This window comes from Gigantopelta aegis, chromosome 12, assembly GCF_016097555.1.
Source record: "Gigantopelta aegis isolate Gae_Host chromosome 12, Gae_host_genome, whole genome shotgun sequence".
In the NCBI taxonomy this organism is placed as follows: domain Eukaryota; kingdom Metazoa; phylum Mollusca; class Gastropoda; order Neomphalida; family Peltospiridae; genus Gigantopelta; species Gigantopelta aegis.
Genome location: NC_054710.1, coordinates 36,374,003 through 36,392,690, shown reverse-complemented (window position 1 = coordinate 36,392,690; position 18,688 = coordinate 36,374,003). Strand labels below are relative to the sequence as shown.

The 18,688-nt window shown below is 42.8% G+C and overlaps 2 protein-coding genes across 2 annotated transcripts in view; both read left to right on the top strand.

Annotated features, from left to right (window-relative positions):
• LOC121386673 (vang-like protein 2) overlaps positions 1-18,688 on the top strand; it is a 64,142-nt gene that overhangs the window by 31,671 nt on the left and 13,783 nt on the right. The gene's annotated exons all lie outside the window — the stretch shown is intronic.
• Positions 666-6,829, top strand: LOC121386025 (uncharacterized protein PB18E9.04c-like). The gene is made up of 3 exons (XM_041516821.1): positions 666-728; positions 2,599-4,396; positions 4,428-6,829. Exons 1-3 carry the CDS (start codon positions 666-668, stop codon positions 6,827-6,829), a joined length of 4,263 nt encoding a protein of 1,420 aa, XP_041372755.1.

The following is an 18,688-nucleotide window of genomic DNA, read 5'->3' as shown; positions in this document are numbered from 1 at the left end:
CCCCCAAACCCCTCAACCTGCTGTGTCAACACTACCTGCATGACTCGCACACACCCCTCCCATTATTGTGTCCCTGTTTCTCACAGAAACTCTACCTGCTGCATCAACACTACCTGCATGACTCCCCCCACACCCCTCCCCTTGTTGTGTCCCTGTTTCTCACGGATACTCTACCTTCTGCATCAACACTACCTGTATGACTCCCCCACACCACACCCCTCCCCTTGTTGTGTCCCTGTTTCTCACGGATACTCTACCTTCTGCATCAACACTACCTGCATGACTCCCCCACACCCCTCCCCTTTTTTGTGTCCCTGTTTCTCACGGAAACTCTACCTGCTGCATCAACACTACCTGCATGACTCCCCCACACCCCTCCCCTTGTTGAGTCCCTGTTTCTCACGGAAACTACCTGCTGCATAACACTACCTGCATGACTCCCCCACACCCCTCCCCTTGTTGAGTCCCTGTTTCTCACAGAAACTCTACCTGCTGCATGAACACTACCTGCATGACTTCCCCCTCACCCTTCACCTTGTTGAGTCCCCTGTTTCTCACGGAAACTACCTGCTGTGTGAACACAACCTGCATGACTCCCCCACACTCCTCCCCTTGTTGAGTCCCTTTTTCTCACGAAAACTACCTGCTGCATGAACACTACCTGCATGACTTCCCCCTCACCCCTCACCTTGTTGAGTCCCCTGTTTCTCACGGAAACTACCTGCTGTGTGAACACAACCTGCATGACTCCCCCACACCCCTCCCCTTGTTGAGTCCCTTTTTCTTACGGAAACTGCCTGCTGCATGAACACTACCTGTATGACTCCCCCCACACCCCTCCCCTTGTTTAGTCCCTGTTTCTCACGGAAACTCTACCTGCTGTGTGAACACTACCTGCCCAACTGCTCCCTGTATTTGTGGCCTGGTTACAAACGACCATAAAATGTCTGTTGTATGCCGGTCACAATCGCACCGGCTCGCTAAGTCGCCTTTAATGACCGCCTGTCTGTTGTGCTCTCCAAACAGTCTGCCTTGCAGGTTCCAGGACACCGAATCATTTCCCATTGTCAGTATTGTAAATTTAAGGCTTGATTTCCCATTGTCAGTAATGTATGTAATAAGGCTCGACAGGTGGTACATGCAGAGAGCATGAATGAATCAATTAATGTTTTAATGACATCCCGGTACAAAAAATACATCGGCTATTGGCTGTCAGACTAAAAAAAGTTTGTTAATGTTTTTGTTTAACTACACTACTAGAGCTCGATGTCATATAACCGTTAAATAAAACATTTCCTTCCTTCCATACAAAACATGCAGACATTGTGAATGGTGATCACCCTTTTATACCATTTGTACAACCCTAACCCTAAGGCCAATCTCTGTAACTTCCCAGATTTAAAATAAACCCATATAATTGTTCCCCACTTTGATCTCTGTTTGCCACATCCACATTATTAATACTGACAGTTGTAAAACCCACCTTGGTAGTACATATACATGTATATACACATGTAGAATACACATTTAGAATACACATGTAGAATAAACATGTAGAATACACGTGTAAAAAGTGACTCTTTAAAGATGAATTCAATCTACTTTCAAGATAATGTGGTGTCACAGTTAAGAGGTTTAAAGAATGTTTTTTGTAACAAATCTCATTTTTGCAGAAAATTGCTTTTTTATATATAAACAAGAAGAGTGAGTGAACAGATGCGGAGGAGATCTTGAAGTGCATGTTATTTTTCTGCCTTACGGTACACCTCACCATGATGATTGATAAAACAAAGAAAACTAGAAATACATGTGTGTTGCTGGTTCAGGGTCTGTGGTGGTGGTGGTGGGGGGGGGGGGGGGGGGTTGGGAATTAGAATTTGATATAAAAATCAGAAATACTACATGTAAATGTATGCATTAATTTCACTTTGATAACTGAAACTGGCGTCATGGTTAGGCCATCGGTCTACAGGCTGGTAGGTACTAGGTTCGGATCCCAGTCGAGGCATGGGATTTTTAATCCAGATACCGACTCCAAACCCTGAGTAAGTGCTCCGTAAGGCTCAATGGGTAGGTGTAAATCACTTGCACTGACCAGTGATCCATAACTGGTTTAACAAAGGCCATGGTTTGTGCTATCCTGCATGTGGAAAGCGCAAATATTTTGGACGTCCAATAGCCGATGATAAGATAAAAAATCAATGTGCTCTAGTGGCATCATTAAATAAAACAAACTTTACTTCTTCTTCTTTTTTTTTTGATAACTGAAATTAATGGAAATACTTGATCCAGCACAGTATGTTAAACATGAAAAAAAAGAAGTCTCGATTGAACAGAAGCCTTATGGTGTACATGTATGTACTTATCATAGAACATTGGGACGGGGGTGCGGGGAGGGGTAGGACCTAATGTGTCCACCAAAAAGAGTTGACCGTGGCACAAGTGCTCTACCAATGAGCTACAAATCTATGTCCACGCCATTTCCACACCAGCTCACCCCTCTCACATCAGCTCGCCCCTCTACTTCCATTTCACACCAGCTCACGCCGCTACTTCCATTCCACACCAGCTTAACCCTCTACTTCCATTCCACACCAGCTCACCCCTCTCACATCAGCTCATCCCCTCTACTTCCATTCCACACCAGCTCATCCCTCTACTTCAATTCCACACCAGCTCACCTCTCTCACATCAGCTCATCCCCTCTACTTCCATTCCACACCAGCTCATCCCTCTACTTCCATTCCACACCAGCTCACCCCTCTCACATCAGCTCATCCCCTCTACTTCCATTCCACACCAGCTCATCCCTCTACTTCCATTCCACACCAGCTCACCCCTCTCACATCAGCTCATCCCCTCTACTTCCATTCCACACCAGCTCATCCCTCTCACATCAGCTCATTCCCTCTACTTCCATTCCACACCAGCTTACCCCTCTCACATCAGCTCATTCCCTCTACTTCCATTCCACACCAGCTTAACCCTCTACTTCCATTCCACACCAGCTCACCCCTCTCACATCAGCTCATCCCTCTACTTCCATTCCACACCAGCTTACCCCTCTCACATCAGCTCATTCCCTCTACTTCCATTCCACACCAGCTTAACCCTCTACTTCCATTCCACACCAGCTCACCCCTCTCACACCAGCTCACCCCTCTACTTCCATTCCACACCAGCTTACCCCTCTCACATCAGCTCATCCCTCTACTTCCATTCCACACCAGCTCACCCCTCTCACATCAGCTCATCCCCTCTACTTCCATTCCACACCAGCTCACCCCTCTCACATCAGCTCATTCCCTCTACTTCCATTCCACACCAGCTCATCCCTCTCACATCAGCTTACCCCCTCTACTTCCATTCCACACCAGCTCACCCCTCTCATATCAGCTCACCCCTCTCACATCAGCTCATCCCCTCTACTTCCATTCCACACCAGCTCATCCCTCTCACATCAGCTTACCCCTCTACTTCCATTCCACACCAGCTCACCCCTCTCACATCAGCTCACCCCTCTACTTCCATTCCACACCAGCTCATCCCTCTCACATCAGCTTACCCCTCTCACATCAGCTCATCCCCTCTACTTCCATTCCACACCAGCTCATCCCTCTCACATCAGCTTACCCCTCTACTTCCATTCCACACCAGCTCACCCCTCTCATATCAGCTCATCCCCTCTACTTCCATTCCACACCAGCTCACCCCTCTCACATCAGCTCATCCCCTCTACTTCCATTCCACACCAGCTCACCCCTCTTACATCAGCTCATCCCCTCTACTTCCATTCCACACCAGCTCACCCCTCTCACATCAGCTCATCCCCTCTACTTCCATTCCACACCAGCTCACCCCTCTTACATCAGCTCATCCCCTCTACTTCCATTCCACACCAGCTCACCCCTCTCACATCAGCTTACCCCCTCTACTTCCATTCCACACCAGCTCACCCCTCTCACATCAGCTTACCCCTCTCACATCAGCTCACCCCTCTCATATCAGCTCATCCCCTCTACTTCCATTCCACACCAGCTCACCCCTCTCACATCAGCTCATCCCCTCTACTTCCATTCCACACCAGCTCATCCCTCTCACATCAGCTTACCCCTCTACTTCCATTCCACACCAGCTCACCCCTCTCACATCAGCTCATCCCCTCTACTTCCATTCCACACCAGCTCATCCCTCTCACATCAGCTTACCCCTCTACTTCCATTCCACACCAGCTCACCCCTCTCACATCAGCTCATCCCCTCTACTTCCATTCCACACCAGCTCATCCCTCTCACATCAGCTTACCCCTCTACTTCCATTCCACACCAGCTTACCCCTCTCACATCAGCTCACCCCCTCTACTTCCATTCCACACCAGCTCATCCCTCTCACATCAGCTCATTCCCTCTACTTCCATTCCACACCAGCTCACCCCTCTCACATCAGCTCACCCCCTCTACTTCCATTCCACACCAGCTCACCCCTCTCACATCAGCTCACCCCCTCTACTTCCATTCCACACCAGCTCATCCCTCTCACATCAGCTCATCCCCTCTACTTCCATTCCACACCAGCTCACCCCTCTCACATCAGCTCATTCCCTCTACTTCCATTCCACACCAGCTTAACCCTCTACTTCCATTCCACACCAGCTCACCCCTCTCACATCAGCTCACCCCTCTACTTCCATTCCACACCAGCTCACCCCTCTCACATCAGCTCATCCCCTCTACTTCCATTCCACACCAGCTCATCCCTCTCACATCAGCTCATCCCCTCTACTTCCATTCCACACCAGCTTAACCCTCTCACATCAGCTCATCCCCTCTACTTCCATTCCACACCAGCTCATCCCTCTCACATCAGCTCATCCCCTCTACTTCCATTCCACACCAGCTCATCCCTCTCACATCAGCTTACCCCTCTACTTCCATTCCACACCAGCTCACCCCTCTCACATCAGCTCATCCCCTCTACTTCCATTCCACACCAGCTCATCCCTCTCACATCAGCTTACCCCTCTACTTCCATTCCACACCAGCTCACCCCTCTCACATCAGCTCACCCCTCTACTTCCATTCCACACCAGCTCACCCCTCTCATATCAGCTCACCCCTCTACTTCCATTCCACACCAGCTTACCCCTCTCACATCAGCTCACCCCTCTGCTTCCATTCCACACCAGCTCACCCCTCTCACATCAGCTCATCCCCTCTACTTCCATTCCACACCAGCTTACCCCTCTCATATCAGCTCATCCCCTCTACTTCCATTCCACACCAGCTCACCCCTCTCACATCAGCTCACCCCCTCTACTTCCATTCCACACCAGCTCACCCCTCTACTTCCATTCCACACCAGCTCACCCCCTCACATCAGCTCACCCCTCTACTTCCATTCCACACCAGCTCACCCCTCTCACATCAGCTCATCCCCTCTACTTCCATTCCACACCAGCTCACCCCTCTACTTCCATTCCACACCAGCTCACCCCCTCACATCAGCTCACCCCTCTACTTCCATTCCACACCAGCTCACCCCTCTCACATCAGCTCATCCCCTCTACTTCCATTCCACACCAGCTTACCCCTCTCACATCAGCTCATCCCCTCTACTTCCATTCCACACCAGCTTAACCCTCTCACATCAGCTTACCCCCTCTACTTCCATTCCACACCAGCTCACCCCTCTACTTCCATTCCACACCAGCTCACCCCTCTCACATCAGCTCATCCCCTCTACTTCCATTCCACACCAGCTCACCCCTCTCACATCAGCTCATCCCCTCTACTTCCATTCCACATCAGCTCACCCCTTTTACATCAGCTCATCCCCTCTACTTCCATTCCACACCAGCTCACCCCTCTCATATCAGCTCACCCCTCTCACATCAGCTCATCCCCTCTACTTCCATTCCACACCAGCTCACCCCTCTACTTCCATTCCACACCAGCTCACCCCTCTCACATCAGCTCATCCCCTCTACTTCCATTCCACACCAGCTCACCCCTCTCACATCAGCTCATCCCCTCTACTTCCATTCCACATCAGCTCACCCCTCTTACATCAGCTCATCCCCTCTACTTCCATTCCACACCAGCTCACCCCTCTCATATCAGCTCACCCCTCTCACATCAGCTCATCCCCTCTACTTCCATTCCACACCAGCTCACCCCTCTCACATCAGCTCATCCCCTCTACTTCCATTCCACACCAGCTCACCCTTTTCACATCAGCTCACCCCTCTACTTCCATTCCACACCAGCTTACCCCCTCTACTTCCATTCCACACCAGCTTACCCCTCTCACACCAGCTTACCCCTCTACTTCCATTCCACACCAGCTCACCCCTCTCACATCAGCTCATCCCCTCTACTTCCATTCCACATCAGCTCATCCCTCTCACATCAGCTCATCCCCTCTACTTCCATTCCACACCAGCTTACCCCTCTACTTCCATTCCACACCAGCTCACCCCTCTCACATCAGCTCATTCCCTCTACTTCCATTCCACATCAGCTCATCCCTCTCACATCAGCTCATCCCCTCTACTTCCATTCCACACCAGCTAATCCCTCTACTTCAATTCCACACCAGCTCACCTCTCTCACATCAGTTCACCTCTCTACTTCCATTCCACACCAGCTCACCCATCTCACATCAGCTCACCCCTCTACTTCCATTCCACACCAGCTCACCCCTTTACTTCCATTCCACATCAGCTCACCCCTCTACTTCACTCCACATCAGCACACCCCCTCTACATATATACCCACACAAGCTCACCTCCTCGACTTCCACACCAGCTCACCCCACCCCTCCACACTAACACAATTATGCTTTGGGGAAATTGCCATTACACTCTTAGCCTCACTGCATCACTGTGACTGACTGACTGAACGAATTCTGTGGGAACCTTCCTGGAGTAACGGTCCCTGCCTCACTTCACCGACTTGTATGATTCGAGCTAACACAGTGGAGAACTTTATCTTCATGTCCATGTAATATGGCTTCACATGTACTTCACACAGGCAGGGTTTTTTACCTGCACACACAAAACATACACATTTCCAATGCTACTTTGACTGACAGGACTGCTCTGTGTGTACATGTATTTAGAATAGATGGTTAGGCTGTTAAAGTTTTAAATAGACTTAACCAGTTATGTTTAGAATGTATACACAGTAATTTATGTTTAGACTACAGTGTTACACAGTTATGTTTATAAATACACAGTTGCACAGTTATGTTTAGACTACACTGTTATATAGTTATGTTTATAATACACAGTTACACTGTTATGTTTATAATACACTGTTAAAGGAAACATGTCACGTAAACCATATTTGGCACCAACCATGTACAATTAATTATAAATTGAATCACCTAAAAAAATTTTTTATAAAAAATTAATTACTTAAAATATCTCCATAAAAGAACCCCAGATACGAGCTCTTAGCGGAAATTGCCGATCTTTAATGAGCAGGGCAATCACGAGGTCCGTGACGTCAGAGACGCGTCGCTTGATCTGACGTCTTACACTTAAAAGCATTAGTCCGTACCACGCATAAAGAATCTAAGACTTGCACAGCTTACCAAAGTGTTCGTTCGCAAAACGTTTTGCCGTATCAATATGAGCTGTTAGTAAATGAAGAAAGACACACATTTACTTACAACAGTGATACTGAAGAAAAAACGGATAGCGAGTCGGAGGGTGGAGAAACTGATGGTGCCAGACCAGACCGGTCGACCAATTTACAGCCCGGAGCCCGAAAGTAACCCGGAGATAAAACCGAAACTCGGATGCTAATGCCGAGGTGTATACTGTTCATATTTAGCATAAAGATACACCTCGATATGATGTATTTAAATATGTAAAAAAATATAAATGTAGGACAAACATTTTTGGGTGGTTTTTTTTAGAAAATATCGCATTTTTTATGTTCGGGCTGTACATAATGAAATCTGTATGCACAGTGTAAACAAACGCTCTAATTTACGACAAGGCGCTTCACTTTAATTAACCTGGCTTGTAAAACAACATAAATGACTTGAGAGTATAATCAACTTTTAAACTAAATATATTTCTATTTGCATCAATAGAACGAAATGGGGTTATAGTATTTTTCTCTCATAACAAAAAAGCAGCATATTATTAGGCCTATTGGTTGGGTGCGTTAGAGTAAAAACGACCACTCACGATACCCAAGTGATAATTTTCTTTTCTTTGGTACTACGTAATTGGTCAGTTTTGTAATTTTAGATGGGAAAGTCTACTTAATCAAGGGTTTTACAGCATTATTTACAGTAATGAAGCAGGGCGGCTGATAATGTCCATTAACATTGTACTATAGTCGCGACAGGTTACGCCACAATACCCTGTGATCTTAAAAAAACTGGCACGTATTTTGTACGTATGTCTAGACCGTGGTAATCACTTACCTGGTCGATACCCTGCAATATACACCTGCCAATCAGGAATCACATGTGCAGGCCACGGAAAGAAAGGACCAGTTAACTAAAACAACACTCCGATTCTCAAGTCAGCCCGTGGATGAAACATAATAGTTATTTCGACACCGACAGTAGTGGTTTATTTTGTATTGAACTTCGTGTTGCTTTGGGGCTTCGGGCGATGAGGAACGTTTTTGTGACGTATTCCGCCCGAAGATTAAAAACATTATTTAAAATTATTATTGTTTTCTACACGTTTTTTAAAAACATATTTAAATACATCGTACTGAGATGTATCCTCATGCCAAATCCCATGTTTGTATATGCCATATTTAATTACTTATTGACGTTTCCTTCTTCGGACGGTGAATACAGATTTTGTTATGTAGGCCTACAGCCCTAACATGAAAAATCTTTTTTTTTTCCAAAAAAATAAATAAATAAAAAAATTCTACATTTTTGTTTTAACATATATAAATACATCATGCTGAGGTGTATCTTTGTGCCAAATATGTACAATGTACACCTCGGCATTCGCAACCGAGTACTGTTTTTGTCTCCGGGTAACGTTCGGGCTCCGGGCTGTAATTAGGCTGACACCAAAGTACTATGCGGTGTTGGTGTCCAATCTTTTCTTTTGCGATAAAATACACGCGTCTTTCTTCGGATACAATCCTTTGGAAAACCATAAAAAGACAATCCCGATCGTTTAAACTGTTTATTTTTACACCCAAAGGCCGCGCAGTACGGCACTGTTGGACTGAAAAGATCGTAAGCCCCTTACTCCATATATAAACAGTTAACAACAATGGAAGAGTACAGCGGCTCTGACGTCACTTCCCTTTTTTTCCGAACGCTCACGAAGAAATATGCATAAATCGTACTTTGATACTGATTAGCGTAATTTCTTCATTTTAAGTTAACTACACGTATTTTATTGTTATAAAGTTATTTGTATATTATTTTTATATCATTTTTCTTTTAAAATGAGCTATAATATGGTCTCGTGTCATGTTTCCTTTAAACAGTTATGTTATAATACACAGTTAAACTGTTATGTTTATAATACACAGTTACACTGTTATGTTTATAGTACACTGTTACACTGTTATGTTTATAATACACTGTTATGTTTATAATACACTGTTACACAGTTATGTTTATAATACACAGTTACACTGTTATGTTTATAATACACTGTTACACAGTTATGTTTATAATACACTGATACACTGTTGTGTTTATAATACAGTTACACTGTTATGTTTATGATACAGTTACACTGTTATGTTTATAATACACTGTTATGTTTATAATATACTGATACACTGTTTTGTTTATAATACAGTTACTCTGTTATGTTTAGACTACACTGTTACTCAGTTATGTTTAATACACTGTTAGGCTGTGGTTTAAGATAGACTGTTACACAGTTGGCAGAAAGTGTAGAAACCTCATGAGAGATTGTTGCAAGGGATTGTGGCAACCGGTCATGTTATGAAAGGCTACAGGGCTATTTAGGATTCTGCAATGTTTATGTTTGATGTATCAGGTATGTATGTGATACAGATCCTGGGGTACATGCAAATGGAGATGGAGTTGATTGAGAGTGTCAAATTACTTGTGTAAATATTGTTTGTTGGTTTTTTATTTGTTGAGGTATTTTTGAAACGTGTTGAACTTGATGTGCATAAGACAGGTGGGATGGTTCTACATGTGTGTTTGTGTAAATGATATATATATATATATATATATATATATATATATATATATATATATATATATATATATATATATATATATTAGTGATGACATGATGATTGCATGGGGAGGGAGGTGGAAGGGAGTGGATACAAAATTAAATGATATATATACTCTTCAAAAAAAGAAACGCAAAAGGGTACAAATGGGTTATAACTCCGATTTTATGTTTCCTACCGGTTCATGCTTTGTGAATATAAGGTCATTGCATGTCCCAAACACATTCCCACGGTTACATTCGATAAAACGCAGCTACTGTACAATAAAGTTCCAAAATGTGAATATTCGCAAAAACGCAGCCACGTGCAAACCATGTCACCACTGCACGTGCGTTGTCTGCACGTTCAACATGAACACCGACAGTATAAAAGTGCAGGGTGTTCGCTTGCCTGGCCTCTGTATCTGGCCGACAGTTGACAATCCAGGACATGCCACGTCTCAGTGAACCGCAGAGAAACAATGCCATCGGCCGACTAGACGCAGGCGAATCCAGAACAGCCGTTGCCAGGGCATTCCATGTGTCCCCAAGCATCATCTCCAGACTGTGGGACCGTTACCAGCAACATGGATCAACACGTGACCTCCCTAGATCCGGTCGACCACGGGTCACTACCCCCGGGCAGGACCGCTACATCCGGGTACACCACCTTCGGGAACGATTGACTACTGCCACCTCCACAGCCGCAGCAATACCAGGTTTGCGCAGGATATCCGACCAGACCGTACGGAACCGCCTACGTGAGGTAGGAATTCGTGCCAGACGTCCAGTTCGAGGTGTCATCTTAACACCACAACACCGTCGACTCCGACTGCAGTGGTGCCAGATTCATCGACAATGGCCTCAACTGCGATGGAGACGTCATGATGGAAGATGTCGCGTGTATAGGCGTCGTGGTGAACGTTATGTGGCAAACTGCGTGCAGGAAGTGGACAGATTCGTCGGGGGTAGTGTCATGGTGTGGGCAACCATCTCACACACTGGCAGAACTGACCTGGATCACGTGCAGGGCAACCTGAATGCACAGGGCTACATTGACCAGATCCTCCGGCCACACATCGTTCCAGTTATGGCCAACGCCAACGCAGTGTTCCAACATGACAACGCCAGGCCTCAAACAGCACGTCTCACAACGGCTTTCCTACAGAACAACAACATTAATGTCCTTCCTTGGCCATCGATATCACCGGATTTGAACCCAATTGAGCATCTATGGGACGAGTTGGACCGGCGACAACCACAGCCCCAGACCCTGCCCGAGCTGGCAGCAGCCTTGCAGGCCGAGTGGGCCACCATCCCCCAGGACGTCATCCGTACTCTGGTTGCTTCAATGGGCAGGCGGTGCCAGGCAGTTGTCAACACACGCGGAGGCCACACCCGGTATTGACTCCAGATGACCTTGACCTTGGTGGTGTGTCCTATCACTTACTCACAATGGACTAGAGTGAATTGTGAACAATCCTGCAACATTTGGTAATTATCGGACTCACCATTCAATAATTAAATCAATTCTCCAAATGTTACGACAATGTGGTTTTGCGTTTCTTCTTTTGAAGAGTATATATATATATATATATTAGTGATGACATGATGATTGCATGGGGAGGGAGGTGGAAGGGAGTGGATACAAAATTAAATGATATATCTATATATATATATATATATATATATATATATTAGTGATGACATGATGATTGCATGGGGAGGGAGGTGGAAGGGACATGGTGATTGCATGGGGAGGGAGGTGGAAGGGAGTGGATACAAAATTAAATGAAAATATGGACAATGGCAGGGCGGGTTGTAGCCCAGTGGTAAGTGCTCGCTTGATATGCGGTCGGTTTGAGATCGATTCCTGTCGGTGGGCCCAGTGGTAATTTCTTGTTCCAGCCAGTGCTTCACGACTGGTTTATCAAAGGCCATGGTATGTGCTATCCTGTCTGTGGGATGGTGTATATAAAAGATTCCTTGCTACTAATGGAAAAATGCTGCGGGTTTCCTCTCTATGACTGTCAAAATGACCATATGTTTGACATCCAATAGCTGATGATTAATAAATCAATGTGCTCTAGTGGTGTCGTTTGAACAAAAATTAAACTGTAATCATGATAATCGCAGTACTTCCATTTCATATACCTCTACTTGTATGCACTTATTACCAGATAAACTTTAAATATACACAAACCTTTCCTTCAGTGGAGAATACAACAAAAATGTCTTCCACCCTGAACAAATTACCATCATACTATGTTTATTGTTGGAAGCTAGTCAAGAGTGAAATACACCTTGGGAACTCTCCTGCTATGAGAAGATAAAAAAAAACAATTTTTGAGTTCTATTAGTGCATGGATTAAGTAGGATTAAGGTTGTAGTTTCCATTTTGTGATGAAATTCTGATGGTAAATAAAGATTTTGACAAGCAATAATTACGTCATGCTGTGAAAAAAACATCTCATAGAATTCATATGTCTTTGGATCTTTGTACTATTTTAAGGGAAATTTAAGAATGTGGTATGTGTCTTGTGATGGTTATAATTGTGCCATTGTAATTTTTTTTTTTTTTTGATAAAAGCTGTCTTGCAGTGGTTTTGAGTTTGGTAGAATCTCGGTCACAAAAATGATCTAATTTCAAAGAAAAGAATATTTCTTTAAATTAAAGACACGGACCCCAACTTCGTTGTGTGAAAATGGACACCAAGTTTGGTTAATCAACAAATCTGTAACACCTCTGACTAAAGTTATAATGGAATGGAACTAGAGATTGATGTTCATACAGGGAAATACGGTCTAAAATAGACTAGCTTTGCTCAATGACTATTACTTCTCAGAGGTATGTGCATTTTTAGACTTACGTATTTCGAGGTATTACAAAAAACCCACCAGAATGACCAAAAACACTGGATGTACGAAAATGGATGATAAACAATAAAATGGATATAAATTATCAAAATTGGTTTTAATAAGTGTAAAATGCATAATGTTTAAAAACTAACGTCTGTTACTTTAAGGAATAAATTAATAGTGTTAAAAGGGGCAGGATGTAGCCAAGTGGTAAAGCGCACACTTGATGCACGGTCAGTCTAGGATCGATCCCTGTCGGTGGGCCCATTGGGCTATTTCTTGTTCCAGCCAGTGCACTATGACTGGTATTTCAAAGGCCATGGTATGTGCTATCCTTGCTGTGGGATGGTGCATATAAAAGATCCCTTGCTACTAATGGAAAAATGTATCGGGTTTCCTCTCTAAGAGTGTCAAAATGACCATATGTTTGACATCCAAAAGCCGATGTGACCGGCCTCGGTGGCGTCGTGGTTAGGCCATCATCTACAGGCTGGTAGGTACTGGGTTCGGATCCCAGTCGAGGTATGGGATTTTTAATCCAGATACCAACTCCAAACCCTGAGTGAGTGCTCCGCAAGGCTCAATGGGTAGGTGTAAACAACTTGCACTGACCAGTGATCCATAACTGGTTCAACAAAGGCCATGGTTTGTGCTATCCTGCCTGTGGGAAGCTCAAATAAAAGACCCCTTGCTGCCTGTCATAAAAGAGTAGCCTATGTAGCGACAGTGGGTTTCCTCTAAAAATCAGTGTCAAATTGAGCATATGTTTGACATCCAATAGCCGATGATAAGATAAAAAAATCAATGTGCTCTAGTGGCATCGTTAAATAAAACAAACTTTATTTTACTTTTACCAATAGCCGATGATTAATTTATCTATGTTTTCTAGTGGTGTCGTTAAACAAAACAAACTTCTTAACAGTGTTAAAATAATCATCCGATGTATTACAAAAAAAACCCCAGAATGACCAGAAACGTTGGATGTACGAAAATGGATGATAAACAATAAAATGGATATAAATTATCAAAATTGGCTTTAATAAGTGTAAAATGCATAATGTTTAAAAACTAACGTCTGTTATTTTAAAGAACGAATTAATAGTGTTAAAATAGTCATACATGTGTTTTAGACACGAAATATGTGTAGCTGTAATTTAAAATATGCTGCCAAGATCACCTTCAACAATTATTTCTATCCATTACTAAAACTTCCATTCCTACATGGAATAAGTATACTACTCAAAAGAATTTAAGGGTCAGACGATATTTTCGACATTATTTTCTGAATGTCAATTATATTAGCTAGACCATAATGTCACGCATGGTATTGTTTCATTTTGACAAAAGTGGGTCTAAGCAACCCATAAATGAAATGAAAATCCACTGTCATTGACACTGTCGACTAGTTCTAATGGCGAAAACATGCTGACATTTGCACGTAAATTAGGGCGAAAGCGAAAGGTCTGCTAAGTGCCCATAACTTGCTTTTTCACAAAGCGCTTCATTTGCACGCTTTGCACGTGTATTCCATGTTCCCAATGCTGAATTTCCGTATAATTGGAGTTTGCGTTCGTGTACGGTGCACACTCCAAATTCGACAATGGTACTACTTCAACTGACTATCGAAGATCGAGGAAGGGCTATTGCTTGGCTTCAGGATGGCAATACGCAAAGAAATGTTGCTCTGAGACTTGGTGTCAGTCAGAGTGTCGTTGGCCGACTGTGGCAACGGTACCAAGCAACGAATTCTGTTCGAAATCGTCCACGTTCGGGAAGACCCCGAAGCACTACAAATAGAGAGGACCGCTACATCACCAATATGGCTCTACGTCAACGCATAACCACTGCACGTCGATTACGTGACAATCTGCGGACTGCGACTGGAACTCGAGTGTCTGATCAAACCATACGCAATCGTCTGAGAACCAATAATCTACGCTGCCGTCGCCAGGCTGTTTGACCACCACTCCTACCATGTCACAGAACGGCCAGACGTCACTGGTGCACGCTTCATCTGCGGTGGCAACGTGTTCAGTGGGGTCGAGTGATGTTCACTGATGAGTCCAGGTTTAGTCTCCAGTTCAACGACGGTCGGGTTCGTGTCTACAGACGTCCTGGGGAGTGCTTCGCTGACGTTAACGTTAGACAACGTCACCGGTTCGGTGGTGGCAGCGTCATGGTGTGGGGCAGCATCTCTATCCACCACAGGACCCCCCTCTATGTGGTGGATGGCAGTCTGAATGGAATCCGCTATCTGAATGAGATTATCCGGCCGTTGGTTCTCCCAGGCCTTCAGCAGATTGGTGGCGGGGCAGTTCTGCAGGATGACAATGCCAGACCCCACCGCGCCAGGGTGGTAATGGGCTTTCTCAGACAACAAGGTATCGCCAGGATGGATTGGCCAGCATATTCGCCTGACTTGGCCCCAATAGAGAACGCCTGGGACGAATTAGGCAGGAGAGTTCGGGATAACCATGCCCCTCCGGCCAACCTTCATGATCTGGGTCAACTTCTTATGGCAGAGTGGCAGGCCATTCCCCAAGAGTTCTTCAGACGTCTGATCAACAGCATGAGGCAACGATGTGTCGAGTGTATTCGCGCCAGGGGTGGATTCACACACTATTAAACGAATGTTCTAATGTGTAAAATCCATGTTTGACAACCTTCAACTTTGACAGCATGTCATGTGATTTTCTTGTATACAGTGACGTTTATTTGTGGTTTTTTGTAAATATGGAACAATAAATAAAAAATTTGGTGTAGTTTAAATCATCAATCTAATACACTCTGAAACTTATTTGGTTATACATTTTTGACCCTTAAATTCTTTTGAGTAGTATACATTATAAAAGTTATACACCAAACAAACGTTTTTTTGCTGGGGGTGTTGTTTTTTTGTTTTGTTTTTTGCACTTGATGACATTTCAGCTGCTGTGAAAAACAAACCAAAGTATTCATTTAAAATCAAATTGACACTAATATATGTGAACTGCCAGTGTGTAATTCATCTCACTTTGTCGTACTTAAAGGTAATTTGAATATTGTTTTCTAAACATGTAAAGCTGACCTTTGAAAAAAAGTCTATTGTTCCTTGTAACTACACCAGCTCGGGAGAAAATGGTTCCAACTTATTGTGTATTTTTTGCCTGTTTTTGTTTTCCTTTTTTTTCTTTTTTTTAATGTTTTTGATTTAGTTTAAACTGGTCTATATAGATTATTTAGAGCAAATTGCGTCTCATGTGTTGATAATATTGAAATATCAAATGTAACTAATATAAAGAGTATATACTTCTTCCTCTACCCTAACCCCTCAGAAAAATAAATGGACAGACAAAAATAAATTCTATAAAGATTATTTGAACAGTAAAATAGAATAAATCTATGTTTAACAACACCCCAGCATGAAAAATACATCAGCTATTGGGTGTCAAACTTATTTGAACAAGAATAAAAAATTATTTATGTTTAATTTCTCACAAACTATAAGTCCTACATCAATCAAATTTGTTTATAAATGTAGTTTCATCTACATGTATAGATGTTCATGAAAATGTATGGGGGTGGGGGAGTTTGATTAATTTTTTATAAAGCTGCTACTGTTGTTTTTAACTTGCTTTGAGATGAAATCTATGGATGTGTTTGTCATCACCATGGAATAATTTCTGGGCTACTAGAATTTTTATAAAATTCACAAGCCATGAGATCAGTAAATTTAATTTTGTTACTAGCCACGATTAAAAATTCACCAGCCCTACTTTACTTTAGGTGAATACAATTTTATTAATACATGTTGTAGTTATAATCAAATATGTCACCTAAAACACCAAGATTGGGTGGTGGTAGGATATTCATATTTACAAAATAGACTTAAATGAAGCATTTGACAACTGTTTTCATTAGCCGTTGGGCATGGCAATAGTAGTTATTTACTAGCCCAACATTAAATATCACTAGCCACGGGAGTGAGGCTATCATAATCTAGAAACCCTGTCTGGCATGGCAATAGTAGTTATTTACTAGCCTTACATTGAATATCACTAGCCACAGGATTGGGGCTACCATGATCTAGAAGCCCTGAAGTTCATGGTAGAGGAGACATTTAATTTCACAGAATTCTTGTGGGCTTCTGAGATTTGCCAACAAGAATGTTTTTGACGTAATTTATTCGTGGGCTGCCTGGTGGCAGTGATAAAAGGGTGAAAAGGTAGAGCTGCTGGTAACATGCGGGTCATGTTAGAGATAATTAGCACCGATACAAGATATGAATTGCAGATGTTTTTCTCATCACCAGCGGATAGAGTCTTCATTCCACTGATGATGGTTCCCGGTTAATTTAATTTGATCTCGGCTGCTGTTTGGAAAACATTATATCACATTATCTCTCGCTCTCCCATGTGGTTTTGAGTTGCTTTTTTTTTTTTTTTTTTTTGTGGTGTGGGGTTGTTAGGTGTAGGGGGGGCTTTTTTGTGTGGGTTTTTTTTTGGGGGGGGGGGGGGCTTTTTTTTTTAATACAGTAAAGAAAGGAAAGTGAATTTTGTTGCATTAAGACTATCCAGCATGTTTGGTGGTCTAAGACGTAAAACATGGCAAAGCTGGGTCTGGACCTGGTGAGTCTGGTGCTGTCAAAATATGCATGAAGTGCATGTTTTAAAAGACATATGGTTTTTAAACGTTTCATCTGATTTCAGCTTTTTCTCTCCTTTTTTTTTTTTTTTCTGTTTTTTTTTTTTTTTTTCTTCTTCTTCTCTTCTTCTACATAAAATAATTATCACAAGATACAGAGATTTGATTTGATCTAAAATTCTCCAACCTGACATTTATTTTGGTATTGCATTAAGATTCCAACTGTTTAATTTATTTGTAATTTGATGTCACTGGTTTTGTGTCATCTGCTGCCAGAACTATGGTTCATAACAGTACAGCCGTAGTATGTTTTGTCACTTACGATTTCTGTGAGTAAAATTCAAACCCTGTGAGTTGTAGCTCATCTGGTTCTACAGTGTTTTGCCTGATGTTCCATTTTTGTTTTTCATGTTCCAATGAATGCACCATGACAGGTGCATTTGTATATCAAAGGCTTAGCCATGCTTCAATGCACTAAGAATGCTTTCCGTTCATTTCAAGTGAATTTCAATGTATTTCCATGCTTATGTCCAATTAAACAAGCCTTCTTGAGTTCATTTCAAGTGAATTTCAATGTATTTCCATGCTTATGTCCAATTAAACAAACCTTCTTGAGTTCATTTCAAGTGAATTTCAATGTATTTCCATGCTTATGTCCAATTAAACAAACCTTCTTGAGTTCATTTCAAGTGAATTTCAATGTATTTCCATGCTTATGTCCAATTAAACAAGCCTTCTTGAGTTCATTTCAAGTGAATTTCAATGTATTTCCATGCTTATGTCCAATTAAACAAACCTTCTTGAGTTCATTTCAAGTGAATTTCAATGTATTTCCATGCTTATGTCCAATTAAACAAACCTTCTTGAGTTCATTTCAAGTGAATTTCAATGTATTTCCATGCTTATGTCCAATTAAACAAACCTTCTTGAGTGAATTTCAATGTATTTCCATGCTTATGTCCAATTAAACAAGCCTTCTTGAGTTCATTTCAAGTGAATTTCAATGTATTTCCA